Consider the following 15814-nt stretch of genomic DNA (forward strand, 5'->3'; position numbering starts at 1 on the left):
TAAGCTGTGTGGCATAAAGAAATTATACAACCAAACACGCTGGGACACAAAAATACCATGGCTTCTTTCCAGATTTCTGTTGATGAAAATGTGCCTTTTATTTGTACAAATGGTATTTTTATTTCTCTTTTCTCTCTCTCTCTTCAAAGTGCAATAGCTGATCTTCAATGGGGCATGCCTGTTCACTAGAGGTTGTGTTTTGCCCTGCTGCGTGTTGCTGCTTGAGACTACTGTTTTCTCTCTCTATCTGTCTCTTTCTCTCCTCCCTCCCTCCCTCTCTATTATATATTATAAATGTATCATTTCCAGATTCTAAATATAAATCTTTGTCGGAGGGAATCACACAGAAACTCACTATTTTGGAACAGGTATAGTTAAAAAAAGGAAATAAAAACAAAGAAGTCCAAATGATGTTTACAGATTTAATCTTTTGGTTGTATGGGTTTATCATTATTCTGTATGACTGTTGGCAATAAAACCGTGAATGTGTAGAATCTCTGTTGGTCATATCTATTGTAATACTCGAAAACACATTTTATTTTATTATGGAAGCCCTCAGAGGCAAGTAATTTTAAAAAATTAATCCTGGTAACCCAATGACTAAATCTAAGCTTTAATTTATCATGCACTATATACAAAATGTACATATATTGTGTGCTAATATTACATATCCTGCTAACACAATATTTTTAGCTTGTAAGAAACTGAAATGCTTTTAGTCCCAGAACAGAAGGTAGTAGTGCACTTTTGCCTCCTGTGGCTGAAATAAGTATAACAACAACAAACACTGAAATAAATTATTTTAAATCTAATCTATTTAAATCTTTTTTTTTTGCTTGTTTTCACAAATAGAAAAAAGTAACTACAGTAAAAAATAATCCTGTTTCGCCTGTTTCACAGAACTTCAAAAGATTGTCTTGTCAAAAACCTTTTTTCACCTTTTCTGTAGTTACAAGAACAGGAAAGAAAATATTTAGATCAGACTGAGAAAAAGGATCACAGATTTTTTTTTTCATGGCTCATTTAGTTTGAACAATTTATGGCTATTTGGAGTTGACTTCTCTCATATTTAAGAAAAGAAATAAATAAATTAAGAGATGCTGCTGCATGAGGCCTATTGTTTTGTAATTTGAGTGAACCTTTAACTTAATTTCTCAAAGCAATGCGGCATACACAGCTTCAGATAACAAGGACAGAAATGCACTCTACTGTAAACATGAGGTTTATTGTGTCAAAGCTAATATTTACCATCATATAAATAGCTGCATGTAGTAAACTACTTCTGTTTCACATGCTGCATTCACATGCCTCTTCCTTCAGTTTACCCGCTTCATGCTTCTACAAGTGATTTAGCTGTCTTCTGGAATAATCAGATTAACACACACACACACGCTCAAAACAACATCATTTTGCAACTAAAATGAGCATTGATCTCCTGTTCTGAACATGCAGCCTGTTATGAGAGAATATCTAATCTAATCTGAGGATATTACCTACCATTATTAACCAGCAGATGGAGTCCTTGTATCACCTAAACTGCTGAGGTCGAACGCTGCATCAACTACATTACGTCTTTAAACAGTGCTAAAGGTTTGAACATGATGAAAAGACATATTTCACTCATCACCATGTGCGTTTAAAAATCATTAGCATCACATATACAATTTATAATGCAGTTTTCATTACAGAAACTGCAGTATACTGTGGAATTACTGAGTAAATACAATATGACACTGCATAGAATAATAAATAACTTCAACTGTTTGTCATTACACTAATAATTGACTACAATCATTCTTCATTACATCATTTTGCAGAACTATAATTGCACTTAAATTAATTGCATGTGATTTTTCACTTCTTTTTTTGAGAGAGCACCATTCAATCACAAATCGTCACTATCCTACGAAAACCACATACCTCCCTCCAAAACGTCCACTTTTTCAACCCTGTAAAACTGGGTTTTTGCACAAAGAATCATGCAAAAGCACCACTTTAAATCTTGTTTAGCCAGGGATGTGCTCATAAGTTTCTTGAAAATAAGTCATTCAGCATGGATAAGGAATAAAAATTGACTAACCAACTAAAGAAATCTTAGTCGACTAAGACCCAAACAACTGATGAGTCGACTATTCACAGGAGGCAGCCTTGGGTAGTCCAATTGGTTTTTAGATGGTTTATATTCTCAAACCATAAAAATCTTCCCTTTAAATGTGAAATGACGACATTTGGAGATAAGTGGTTCTCACTGGACGGTGATGAGATATGACTTCACAAAGAGGTGATATTGATTGTGTCTTTGAACATATTGCCCCCATACATTAAGTCTAATGCCAAGTGTGCATTTTTTAATTAGCCTCCAAGTTATGGATGATGCAGATATATCAATATCAAGCACAAAAGAGAAACCACTGCCCTGCAGTCTAAGAAATCCTTCATTCTGAATCGATCAAAACTTCCTTTTCGTTCTGACCACTAAGCTCTAACATTAGGACCACTCTCACGTCCTGCTGTTCCCTTTGTTTAGTCTTTTCTGTCGCTCTCAATGACGGCCTGACTGGCCCCTCCTGCCACCACTGAGACCTCGCCATTGGCCGTCTCCTGCCCTCTCTCCAGCTCCGCCTGCCTGGAGCTGTGCTGGTTCTGGTTGGGGTTGTTCTGGCTGCTCCACGACTTGCTCCTGCTGCGGCTCGGCTCTAGAGACTGCTTGTTCCCGCTGCCGTTCACAGAGACCTTCCCCCTGTAGCAGACTCCACACACCAGACCCAGGAAGGCCCGTCTCATCTCGCGGCTGGCCAGGGTGTAAATGATGGGGTTCATGGCTGAGTTGAGCACAGCCAGTGCAATGAACCAGTCGGCCTTGTAGAGGATGGGGCAGCGCTGCTTGCACGCCACATCCACCAGGAGCAGGACGAAGAGGGGCGTCCAGCAGGCGATGAAAACTCCAACTACAATGATGATAGTGCGCAGCAGGGACATTGCATGCTCAGAGTTCCTGTTCTTGCTCACCTTTCGGCTGCTGGACTTCACCAGGATGTAGATACGGGCATACAACACTGACATGGCTAAGAGCAAAACCATGAAAACTGTGATATAGAAAGCTACATATTTCTTAGTGTAGAGAGGGAGGATTGTGGAGCAGTCGGGGAGGTTGTTGAGGCAGTTCCAGCCTAGAATAGGCAACGCTCCAAGAGATATGGCGATCAGCCAGCATGTTCCTATGAGCAGAAACACTCTGTAGTTCTTGTTGGCATCATAAGGCCTCATTTTGATCATAGTCAGGTGTCGCTCTATGGCAATAGCCAGGAGACTGAAAATGGAGGCGCCAAGTGCTACAAACATGCTCCCTTCTCTGACAAACCAGAGAGCAGGTGAGAGCTGCAGGGTCTTCTCTCCTGACAGGAGCAGGTTGACCAGGTAAGCGACTCCGGCCAGCATGTCGCACAGCGCCAGGTTGCCGATGAAGAAGTACATGCGATTGTGGAACCGTTGGTTTCTCCATATCGCCACCAGCACAGTGAGGTTCTCCAGAACAATGAAGCTGCATATGATGAGGAACACGATGGTTTGGGTGTCCACGGTGCCTGGGCTCGTGCCAACTCTGGGCCGGTGGTCCAACTTTCCTGTGTAGTTGTAGTGGAGGTATATTTGAGGGTTGATCATCTTCACAGCACCGGCTGCTGACACTGGATGTCAGAAGTGAGCAAGTGAGTCCACCGTGTTCAGCTGCAGTGGAAGATGTGAGGAATGGTATTATAAAAAGCAGCAAATTTATAGTTTAATAAAGTGCATTAACCCAACAATCCAGCCTATATTGGTTTTATACAATGGGTTTAAACTGAATAATCTAGCTTTGTTCATTACTGTGGGAACAAAAGGGCTTTAAGATGAACAAAGACCTGCAGAAATAGTTCAAAAGCCTAAAGTCTGCACCTTAAAATACACCATGATGCTGTTTGTTTGTTTGTTGACATAGGAGTATTGGACCACTGCCCAAACTTCCAGGGACTCATTTAAAAATTCTACTGAATTTTTACTTTGACTTTTCAAAATTAAATAGCTTTACTTATCACAATCATATAAGCTACTTTCGACGTATTTAATTTAACTTTACAGTTAATTAGATGTAATTGGCTTATTGGTGAAGATTCAAGCGGACTACTTTTTCCCAAATTAGAGCCAACTTACCGTGGGATGCTCGCAGTCAGGGTTTAGCTGAAAGTAAAAGACACTCATTTCATTGCAGAGTTAGTCGATTCTCCGTGTTTTCTCGAGTAAATGTTGAACTTTAATTCCGTCTCATTCCTCGGCTCAGCGGCAGAGAGCAGTTCCTCATCTTTCTCTGATGTCTAAACTCCGGAGGAGCTGTCGACGGTTGGCTGGAAGTCACTCCTCCTCCCTCCTGCAGCCCGGCAGGCAGAGCAGGACGGGGCTGAGGGGTCATTTCAATTCATGAAGCAAATCAAAGCCAGCCAGGAGGTATGTGGACACTCATAATGTTTTAAACACATGTTGCGATAATATTGTCCCAGACATGTTAAAGAGAGTCCCCAGGAATATTGTTCAGAGTTGTAAAAGGAACATAACGTCACACTATTAAAATAATCGCCTAAGTCATTTTTTGTCAAAATTGTTTTTTTTTTTTTTTGCCTAAATCATCTCCTCATGACGCCGGCCACCTATGGTAAAATCGCCTACATCCTCAGTTGATCAGATCATGTGATTTTTGATAATGGCCTATATCAGGTGTGTGATTTAAGCGGATTTATTATGCCTAAATCACAATAAAATGTGACTTAGGCATTTTTTGAACATGCCTTTATGACTTAAGCAAGATATGGTAACACTTTATTTTGAAGGTGTCTTCATAAGAGTGACACGAGCGTGTCATAAACATGACATGGGCTGTGTCATGAACATTAATGACACTTTGAAGTAACATTAATGCTCATGCTACTTGTGATGTCATGTTTCTGACAGGCTTGTGTGACTCTTATGTAGACACCTTCAAAATAAAGTGTTACCATATCTTGCTTAAGTCATAAAGGCATGTTCAAAAACATGCCTAAGTCATTTATTTCTCTTAAGTTACATAATTTACACACAGTGTTATTACTATGCCAATAGCCATCCTTTGTTACATCCCTTTTGAGTGAAATGATCAATAAATGCCATATGTTACACTTTTGGTGAAGTTTTTTGTGTTTCCTGCAAAACTTGAAAAAAAATGAGTTAGGCGATTATTTTAACAGGGTGACGATAAATTCCATATCAACTGCTTCTTTTGTTATGTTTTTGAAGGAAATTAGCATTTATTATACATTTAGCTAAATGTATACCCTCAGGTTTTTGTCATTTATCGACACAAACATGATTTATTCAGTTGCTTAAAGGGCTTTTGAGTTTATGATTGAGGATAATTTAGACTAGCTTAGCTAGCTAAAGTAGCTTAAATTTCATTTAATTTAGATAATTAGTTAGCTAGCTTAAATCAATTCAAGCTAGCTAGCTAGCTATTCTAGCTATGTTGCTTGAATTAATTTCAATTGAAGCTATTTTAAATTAGTTTACTTTAGTTTAGATAAGATAGATAGCAAGATTAATAATAATTTAAGCAAGCTAGCTAACTGAAATTATTGTAAGCCACTTACAGTAGCAATATGGTTAGATTCAGAGATAGTTAATTGAACTTAATTGATAAAAATGTAATTATTTTGTGACACATTGGTAATTAAAAGACAAATGAGATAGGTAAAAAATTTTATATATAATACAAATCCAAAATGATATAAATCAACAATAACTTAATATATGAAATAAAAACTGAGAATAGAGACTTAAAAGCATTACATTTTCTGTGTTAAAATGTCTAAAAACAACTAGACCTATGTTCTGTTTTGCTGAGTTGCAATTTCTTTTTCAAATTTCTTCCAACAATGTCAAAACATACTAAATTCATAATTGCATGTCTGCAAGAAGCTCTCATAAATTGACATTTTATCCAGCTTGAACTCACATTTTTACAATCTTTAAAAAAACCCAAAACGTTATGTTTTTAACTACATATTTTACCCGCATGAAGGATTTCAGTCATTGGACATTTGGATCTTAAGTTGTCAGAGTAACAAGCTGAATAAATGTTAGCTCCGTTCGCTGCCCCTCCAGCATCAGTAAAAACATGAAACTGCTTTAATCTGTGTTTTTACTGGTTTTAATCACTGGTTCCATTTGTTTTGGAGAAAAGGAGCCCTCTGCGGATACTAAATACTACACTGAAGGAATCTTAATTAGGAAAAGCTGACTGCAATGACGGCAGTGTTGGTGGAAACACCAACTACCATGACACCATGATGCTATTTTGATTGAGAGACCCCTAGTGGCAGAAAATTACATATTATGTACTTAACTAAAACAAGGACCAAACTCTAATAATTAAATGCCCGGTAATATTATATGCAAAGTTTAGGGAAATTCTGAAGTCTGGGTGGATTTACATACACATCATAAAAATAGCTTATTTCAAGCCTATTGTCTGTAGACTGATTTCCCCTTTTGTGTTTCAACTTGACATAGACAAAAAAGAGAAATAGCGTGCATACAATATGCTGTAAGAGTTTAAGTTAAGATGACTGCAGCCCATCCTTTGTTCTGGTCCTTCTGTCGTGACCTCATATCCAGGAAGGATGGGCAGGGCTGGCAGCAAGGAGAGGGACTGAGAGAGTCTGGGAGGCAGAAAGACAGATGATGACTCTTTGAAATAGATGTGACAGAGTGGAATCTAGGTTTAAAACTTCCCTGACTGAAACTAAACATAAAATGACCAAAATGTGACTAAAACAATAAACTTTATCTTCAAACAAAGTCCAAAAATTGCACCAAGAATAACTGAGTCATGAGCATTGTGCACTGGATGTGTGCACTATGTGAATATGGCTAAAATGCTAAGGATCTTATTGCCTTACTTTATCCAGTGCCACACATTTAGCTGCTTGTGATTTTCCCCAAACTAAGCACATATTGTACTGTGTCACAGACCAAATCATTAAATAGTAGATCTCTTCCAGTGTCTGTGGTTATTAACCCAGAGGAATGTTTTGTGTGGTTGAATAAACAGCTGTGGTCTGGCATTGGTCCATTAGCATTGTTACAGTCACAATTCTCAGTCATTTCCTCTAGGTCGCACTGTGCCAGCAGCAATGGGAAAATCTCAGGGAGAAAGCCAAATAGTTACTCTGGACCCGCAGCAAATCTGGGACCAATCACAGAGTTGGTCCACGTAAAGGCAGCTGGATTAACAGACGGGGAACATGGTTGGAAAAACCTTGGGTTTTTCAGCAAACTACAGTGATGTGGGGCTCGCATCTGCATTTACATAAACTTTGAGCCAAATATGAAACCATCAGCAAGTACAAACCCATAATATGTGGTTAGAGTGAGTCTATGTCTATGTGTATTCATAGACTACTGAAGAGGAGCATGGGTGGAGGGTTTTCACTTTTCTGGGACCACCCTCACTACTCTGTAGGCAACCACTTCTTTGGTTTAGGCACAGCTGAATTTTCCTGTCATCTTTGTCAGCAGGACAGTAATTAAAGCTGTCTCTAGCTGCCATTTTCCAGCATCAGGAGCTGTACGTCTCCCCTGAATCATCAATGCACAGTATGTGTGATTTCCTGCTATTATAACGTTATATTACTTAAGTATATACCTACAAGCTGCAACCCATCATTTGAAAGTACTGTACAATAAAGCCTTCCTTTCCTCAGAGTCGCTGGCCTCACAGCTGGTAAAACCATTCCTCAGGGAAAGTTTCCACTGCTCATCTACAGTACAGCCAGCCCTGGACCTCATACAGTATACAGTTTCTGTGGGACACTGTCAGTGGTTGGAAGAAGTTTTGACATACTTTATTTAAGTAAAAGTAGCAATGCCACACTGTAGAACTATTCCATTACATGTAAAAGTTCTACATTAAAATGTACTTAGGTTAAAGTGCTAATTATGCAGCAGAGTACCCTGCCTGTGGTATATCATTATCAAGCAGGCTGAAAGATGAAGACAATGCGGAAGTGGCAGTTCCTCGAATTGTCATTTCGGTTCTTTAAAAACCAGTGGTCATTGTCACAGAGACTAACAATTCTTATTATATATGACAATTAGAGCTGGGCGATATGACCTCAAATAAGTTAACGATTAATTAAACATTTTACCTTGATTCCGATTAATGAACGATTATTTTGTCACATTTTTTGCCCTCAAAGTTCATTGACATGGTCTCTACTGTAAATATGCTCAACTTTATCTTTGTGATTTTAAAGAAATTAAGGAAAAACACAGATTAACTATTTTGTGGTTATTTATTGAATATTTTGAACTGAAATCAAAGCATCGCTTGAAATGAAAACGTCACATTTTAGCCAACCTCTCTAAAACAGTAGAAAATAAATAACTTGCACTTCTTGCAGTTTTTCTGCAGTGTTTGCATTTGACCTCTTTTTGTCCGGTGTCGTCTTCCATAAAGCCAAAATTTGTCAAAATGACCGACATGGCATTTTTCTTGGGTACTTTGGCTGCTTGATTTGCTTAGTTGGCTCAGTGTTTGAGTTCTCCTCCATGTTGCTTCCATATCGTGTATTGGACGTAAAGAATTAAAATAATTGTCATGGGCAAGATTACATCGGTTAGAGGTTCTTAATGACGGTTTAGATTAATTTTTGATTTATTGCTCAGCACTGATGACAATATTTAATTATTACCTCCACCAAAGAGGTTATGTTTTCAGGTTGAGTGTTTGACTGTAAGCAAGATTTTGAAAAACTATTGGTCCAATTTTCATGGAACTTGGTGGAAGCATGGGTGAAAGTAGAACCCTTTACATTTTGGAACAAATCTGAATCACAGGGCGCATATATATTGACTATTTTTCACTTTGGTTAACATTACGAGTAGAGGAATTGTGCTGCATCAATGTGGTGTCAGCATAATCGGATATGTTAGTTCCCAGTCATACTTAATGGCTCACCCGATCCATTTCCTTTGGTCTTTGTTGTCTAATGTAAACAGCTATCAACGATCTAAGCAATGAAAAACAGCATCCTCTTTGTAGCCTCCATATTGTTTCTACATTAAAACTTAAAGCTAATGGACACACCGAAGTCGTCGCTCTAGTTGTTACATATACATTAATGTATAAGCTGCAGTTTGATGTTGCAGCTGGTCAAGGTGGCGCTATAACTACTTCAGTTGGATATTTTTTTAGCTATAACAATTCTAAGACGAACATGTTCCACGTTTTTTTTAAATCTTAGCTTGTAAAGTAACCAATCTGTACAGCTGCCAAGTAAAGGAAGTAAAAGTACAATACCTGTATTGAGGTGAGAATGAAGTATAGATGTACTCAATAAAGTTAAAGTACCTCAAAGCTGTAGTTGTACAGCACGTGATTGAACTGCTGGACAGTTCATAAAAGCAAAATAAAATACAAGATTAAGATTGAATACAAGATATTTGACATATATTTGTATTACTTTAAAGAGCTTTGTACGGGATCTGCTTGCTGTCTGTAGATATGGATATAAAGCATGTAACTAACTTCTCTTGACTCCGGACATGGACTATCAGGATATTCATTATTAATCATAATGCAATATAAAAGCAGTGGGCACTTAAAAATCCCCACATGTATAAAGTATTCCACGGACATTCGTAATTGATCAGAGAGCAGTTTATGTGACTGGTAGCATAATAGCCTCTTGTTCAAAGCGGAAAACTAATGGTTAAATGAAAATGGCTGCATAGAATAAAGATAAGGACCCAGTGCTTTAGTAGTATAAGCACATTGCAAAATCTATTGGCCGGCATCACTGTAGCCATTACTTTGCCGGGGTTTGCCTTGTTCAAGCTCTCAACCCTTCATTAGAGTGCAGGAGCTGGGGTCAAAGTCGTGGGCAGTGGGCACATCCATGTGCAATTACATGAAAACCCTGCCTTTAATTTCACCCTCGCCATTTTGAGGCAAAAACACACCCCGAGAGTCTGGGCTGCAAATCTGAGGCGGACAGTCCCCTCCTGCCCTGTGGCTTTGTGGCGGCAGTATTTCTAGGCACGGCGGCCTCTTGCATGCAACTTAACAGAACAAGGCCTCGGAGACGTTACTGAGGCGTAATTTCAGCTGTGGCACAGTTTAGTCTAGGATCTGCCAACTTTGGAAGGCCACACAAACAGAAATAGGTCTTTAGTTCTGTCACTTCCTTTCGCTGCAGGGATATTTAGCACTCTTACCTCTCGTTCTTTCACCGTTAAGTGCAGAGCTTTTAATTTTCCATTTCATTTGTTTCCAGCTGAGAGATTAATCGGATGGTTTTATTTCAGTTCTGCCAATGGGTCTGACTTCAATAATACTACAGTGGCTCCTCGACAGACGATCCAGTGTCAAACTGGCTGACATTACTGTATGAGCATGAATTTAATGGACTGAAATCACTTAACACTGAACATGGAAAAAACCCAGAAGCCACAGTTTTTCTGTAGTAGACTCATTTTGAGGGCTTCCGTGATAATTGCACGGTTCCCAGCCAAGATTACTGCCTGCTCTGCTGCATATCAGCACACATGGGCTAATACTTTCCTCCCCTCCACATACATGCATGTGGCATTTAAATATCAGACATTTTAATATAGTACCATCGGCAACCAACACCAACATTTAAGCTTCCCATATGGAGACTTTTTACTGTAGTGTTATAGCATCTTGAAATTATTCTTTCTTCTGGTACCACTGTCTAATGATGCAACCTTTAGCAAGGGTTTGTATACTGTAACTTTATTAATGCCTAATAAATTATTTACTTGTGCTTCGTAGATCAATTAAGCCTTTAGGAAGAAAACATCTGGTTTTTCTAGGTCCTTGCCATATTTGACCCCTTTCTTTTGTAATAGTACACCTATATATTTATATTAAAGAGGGTTTTAATGATCAAGGTGGCAGGTGTCGATGTGAATAAGTTGTTAATGGTTTCACCAAAAAAAAATACATGCAGAAATCTAATGTATTTATTTCAACTTCTAAATATCAGTATTTCAAGATACAGCCTTAACAAATACTACTTTTCAGAAATAAAACTTTAATGCTAAAACATTAAATGCTAGAAGTCAAATGAAGAAATGGTAATTAAGTATAGATGTTACAGGTCGAAAATAAATGTACAATGTCAAAAATGAAAAACCCATGTGATTTTTTTCACAACCTAGGCTGCTATGGTCAGGGATCGAACCACCAACATTCCAATCAGTAGGTGACCGATCTACCAAATGAGCCAGAGCAGCCCCACAGTGCTCTGAAGTTGCTCCTATTGACTCCAAGTTAGATGACTAATAAGTGATCTATAAAGCATTAGTAGATTACTTATTAATGATTACTGAAGCCATTAGTTATAACTCTAGAAGACTGTAAATTCCCCTTGTATCACAATGTTATCTTGATTTAGTAAACCTATGGGGAAGTGATCAATCTTCACAACTTTGTGACATCCAACACAGAAGCTTTCTATGTATTTTGACTCTAAAGGGGAACTAAGTGGTTACAGTTTGTCCCTTCAGTGACTTTTCTCAGCAGTGCTTCATATTGTAAATGAAGCTCCTGGAATTTATTCTTGATCACACTGTCTTGACCTTATGTTGAGTCTTCTTTTCTTGGCCCTGATAAGTTGTCAGTCAGGCTACTACACCGCAACTACATTAGGCAGCGAGCTAAGCCGTTTCCTTTCTGTTGAGTGCAATTGCATTGGCCTTCCAGACAGTTAATGTGAGTGTGTGCAGCAGTAGTCCATTCATCACGAGGCTGGGCTTTTCTCTCTCAGACCCATTAGGTCTGCAGTACTCAGAAGCTTGTTGTATTGATGTCAAGCATTCATTGCTCATTGCCTGACTTACTGTTGAATGGATGGCTATTACATTGTCGTAAACCAGAGAGGAGTCTGGAGGGCAAAGTTCATATATAACCCTAAAGATAAAGGTCTTACATGTATTATATTTATTGATCTCTCTTTCAGTTGCTTTTCCCCACATCTCCTCTTGTCCCTTTCCTTATACCATCAATTAAAACAAACATTACGTTATATTAAGTACTAATGCTTTGCGTGACAGTACACCAACATAAAGTGTCTATATTCAGTGTACGGAGAATAAGACTGAAAGAATTACATACTGCACCTATAACCTCATCAACTAAATTTGCCGCAGTAGGTGTCAAACCTACAACATTTTCGCTTTAACTTGTTTGCAAAAAACTCTATTGTTATTTTAACCTACTAAAAGCTAACGCTGTCTGTGTCACCACAGTGAAACAACATACTATCAAAGTAGCTTTAAAAACTAGGCCAAGATCTGTTAATATTCACCTGTACTTAAACCACAACTAAAAAGGTGGAAGTTTAAACAGGTTCCCATTTTGTAAAAACAAACATTTCTAAATCATTTTCTACTTATGAAAGGAACCAAAACCAATATTTCATGAGTTTAGCTCGCAAGTTACAGGTGAGCTACATAAAAATGTTTACTTGGCTTAAAATGCTTTACAAATCAATGCTTCAGACGTCTCTGCTGTTCATTTTTCATCAATTGCTTAGTACTAAGCATATTTAAAATCAGTTATGTCTAAATTACACCAACAAAAGCCTCATTTAACACGTTCATATTGCTTATCTGCAAAAGTCAGATGGCTTGAGTTTTATATAATAAGATTATCTAAAGTAGATGTTCTGTTGGATCAATGACCTGTATCTCCACTTATGCCAACTGGACATTAAGGTGTTGCTGCAACAACATTGTGCAGTATTTTGTATTTATTTCATGTCTGCTATTTTGTTTTTCAATTAAATTAAGAATAACATGTATTTGTCATGTGAGATCAATCATTATACTAGTATAATATGGACCGACTTTCTCATCTGTTTACTTCCTGTAGGTGGAATCAATAAAACAGCTCTTGAGCTAGATAGGGCATTACTAAGATGTACAGTTAGTGTACAGGAAGCCATTATAGCTAGTCTGATTAAATGTAGTTGTACATTAGGCCATACTATAAACTCCTGCAGGTGATGGATACATATGCAAGATGCATGTCCGTATATGTAACTCACATATCCAGAGATATTAAAGCAGTTGAGTTGAGCATTGAGTTGTCTTTATTGTTGACATATATAAACAAATGAAACAAGAAAGAAACACAAAGCAGGTGCTGTCCATAAGAGAACAAATGGGCTCCCCCTAAAGTTGCACAGTGACCACGAAAAAGGCTTTTAAACTTTTTTGCTTTAATCAATCAATTCCCTCTCTTGTGGTGAAAATGGGAAAGAAGATATTCGTTCTTTTCAGCAACATCAGCATTGTACTAATTTGTGAGTCTGTACCAAAAGTAAGAGAGAAAATGTGCCTGATTTATGCTTTTAACCCTCCTGTTATGTTGTGTGTCAAATTGACCCATTTCAAAGTTTAAAAATCTGGGGAAAAAAATTGTTAAAAGCATTTTTTCATAAAAAGAAAAATGTAAAATGTAAAATAAAAAAATAAAATAAAAAATAATGTCATGTAAAACCATTGTATTTTATATGTAGGTTTCTCCAATGCACACTAAAAAAGTTTTGACATGCATTTTTTTATGGAAAACAAGTTAATTATCCTCATTGAACCATGGTCTGTGAGAGGTAAAGATCACCATTGCACTAAATATTGATTAAAATGGTTAGTAATGGAGTTATTAATTAAATATAAACAATGTTTATTGGGATTTTTTAGTTTCTGACACTTTTAGATAATTTAACATGCTCCTGGTCAAATTACTGCTGTCATAAAAAACGAACATAATAGGAGGGTTAAACACAGCTTTAAATTGAAAAACGACGAGTAAATAAAGAAATAATAGTGATATTTAATGGTTTTAAAGTGAGTCCAGCTTGGATGAACTTAGGTGATGTCTTGTAAACACATATAAGACCACCATAGTATCCTACCTGACAATCAGCTGTTTGTCTGTGAGTGTGTATATTTCCAGAAAGAGGTGGATGATGAGGATGATCAAAATGTCCACTTGTATTCTCAGAGTAATCTAATTTTAGCCATGCCATAAAATAAGGCCTGCTTCCCTGAAAGAGAACAATACCTCATGCGGCGTTGTCAGCTTTTGTGCCTCCATCACTTCATTGTTAAAAATAAATATGAATAACCTATAAAAGCAGACTCCTAATGGAGACATTCACTTTATTGTGATGTTTCCTTGCAGACGTATTATATCATATGCGTTGAGTGATTTGTCATGATTTTGACACATTTATTAGGGACTTGACCTTACAGGTGAAAATGCTTTATATAGTAAAACCTTTCAGCTGTGTATCCCTTTCTCTAATCCGTATACATATTTCATTACAGGCCATATGACTGGTGCCTTCCTGACTCGGGCCATCTCAGAGCACACACACACTCACACACTTACTTCAGTCTGCCATTGACGATTGTAGAAGGACTGTCTGGGAGACAGAGTAACTGTCTGGTGCCGGTGAACAAACGACTTAGAGGCCAGCTGACAAACTGTCTGCAGCTGAGAAAGATGCAGTCGCCATGGTGAGCATCTTATAATGTGTTAAGGGAGGGAAATGTCTTGCAGCATAATCTTTAATGCCTTAATCAAGCACCTTGCTGTGAAGTCAAAAAGCCACAAGAGACAGGAAGATAAATGTACTTCCCCATTCTTCTACTGTTGCAAAACTATTATAGCTAATTCACTTTCCTGCCAATATTACTAAAGTTTAAAAATAGCTATAGGCCTTTGTTTTGTCTACTCATACATCAGTATCAAATACTCTAACAGTCAAGAAATAATAGTTGAAAAACACCCAACAGCAGACAGAAACAGTTAGCAACTAGCTGGTGAACAAAGTGGAGCATTTAGCACCTAAAGACCAAGATATTTACCTCAGGTGTTGTAAAAGGACTGTAAAAAAAATGGATGTAGTCACTGTAATGCACAAATTGTTTGAGGACTTTGAAACCTGGATATTGGTGTTTTGGCTGTCACCATCTTGTTTTTTTTGGAACCAGAAGTGACCATATTTGGACAATACAGTGGAGCTGGGAAGATGGATGCTAAGTTATCAGTTAATGCTAGATTTGTTAGCAAGGTGCACGATTCAAAATGAATAACCTTCTCCGTAGAGTGTCTTTTAGGACAACCGAATGCTACAGAAAACAATTTTAGGAGACCAAAATGTTCTATTTACCTTCCATGAACTGAAAACACTAAAAGTGTCAAAGTTCAAAGACGAAAACACACATTGCACCGTGGTAGCAACTTGTCGAACACGAGGTAGCCCCATCATAGAGCATAGCCTACTTAATTGTCTATTTTACTCTCAAATGGACCATAATATACAAAACAAACATCATTCATTATTGAAGAAGACTTCAATCTAGCTATTGGGACCTTAAACTCATTAGGAAAATGTTTACTGAGGTCATAAATCAAGTGAGAAAAACATTAATTTCCTTAAAGACTTTTATACAGTCTGACTTATATTTTAAAAATAAAGCATGTTTAAAGCATTTCCACAATGACTTCCCTTTTCAGGCCTGGAAGTTAGTGCTTGGTGGAGATAAAACCGAGCCAGAAGGAGTCTACCAGGGCCTACCAGGCCCAGGGGCCCCGAGGCCAAAAGTCTCTGCAATGATGCTGTTGGCTTTAATTTAGGACCTGGTCTGTAAATCCTGTGTTGTTGAGATACTGTTGAATTTATTACTGGTAGTTGTGCTGTTGGCTTTGAGT

General features: G+C 37.7%; 1 protein-coding gene across 1 annotated transcript; it reads right to left on the minus strand.

The window, feature by feature from the left end:
* Window positions 1–2523: 2523 nt before the first annotated feature.
* Window positions 2524–4408, minus strand: LOC131992677 (sphingosine 1-phosphate receptor 3). Its single transcript, XM_059358316.1, has 2 exons — window positions 4189–4408; window positions 2524–3726 (listed from the first exon to the last, which is right to left on the minus strand). Exon 2 carries the CDS (start codon window positions 3661–3663, stop codon window positions 2524–2526), a length of 1140 nt encoding a protein of 379 aa, XP_059214299.1. The 5' UTR covers window positions 3664–3726; window positions 4189–4408.
* Between the last annotated feature and the right edge of the window lie 11406 nt (window positions 4409–15814).

The sequence above is a fragment of the Centropristis striata genome, chromosome 19, assembly GCF_030273125.1.
Source record: "Centropristis striata isolate RG_2023a ecotype Rhode Island chromosome 19, C.striata_1.0, whole genome shotgun sequence".
Lineage (NCBI taxonomy): Eukaryota > Metazoa > Chordata > Actinopteri > Perciformes > Serranidae > Centropristis > Centropristis striata.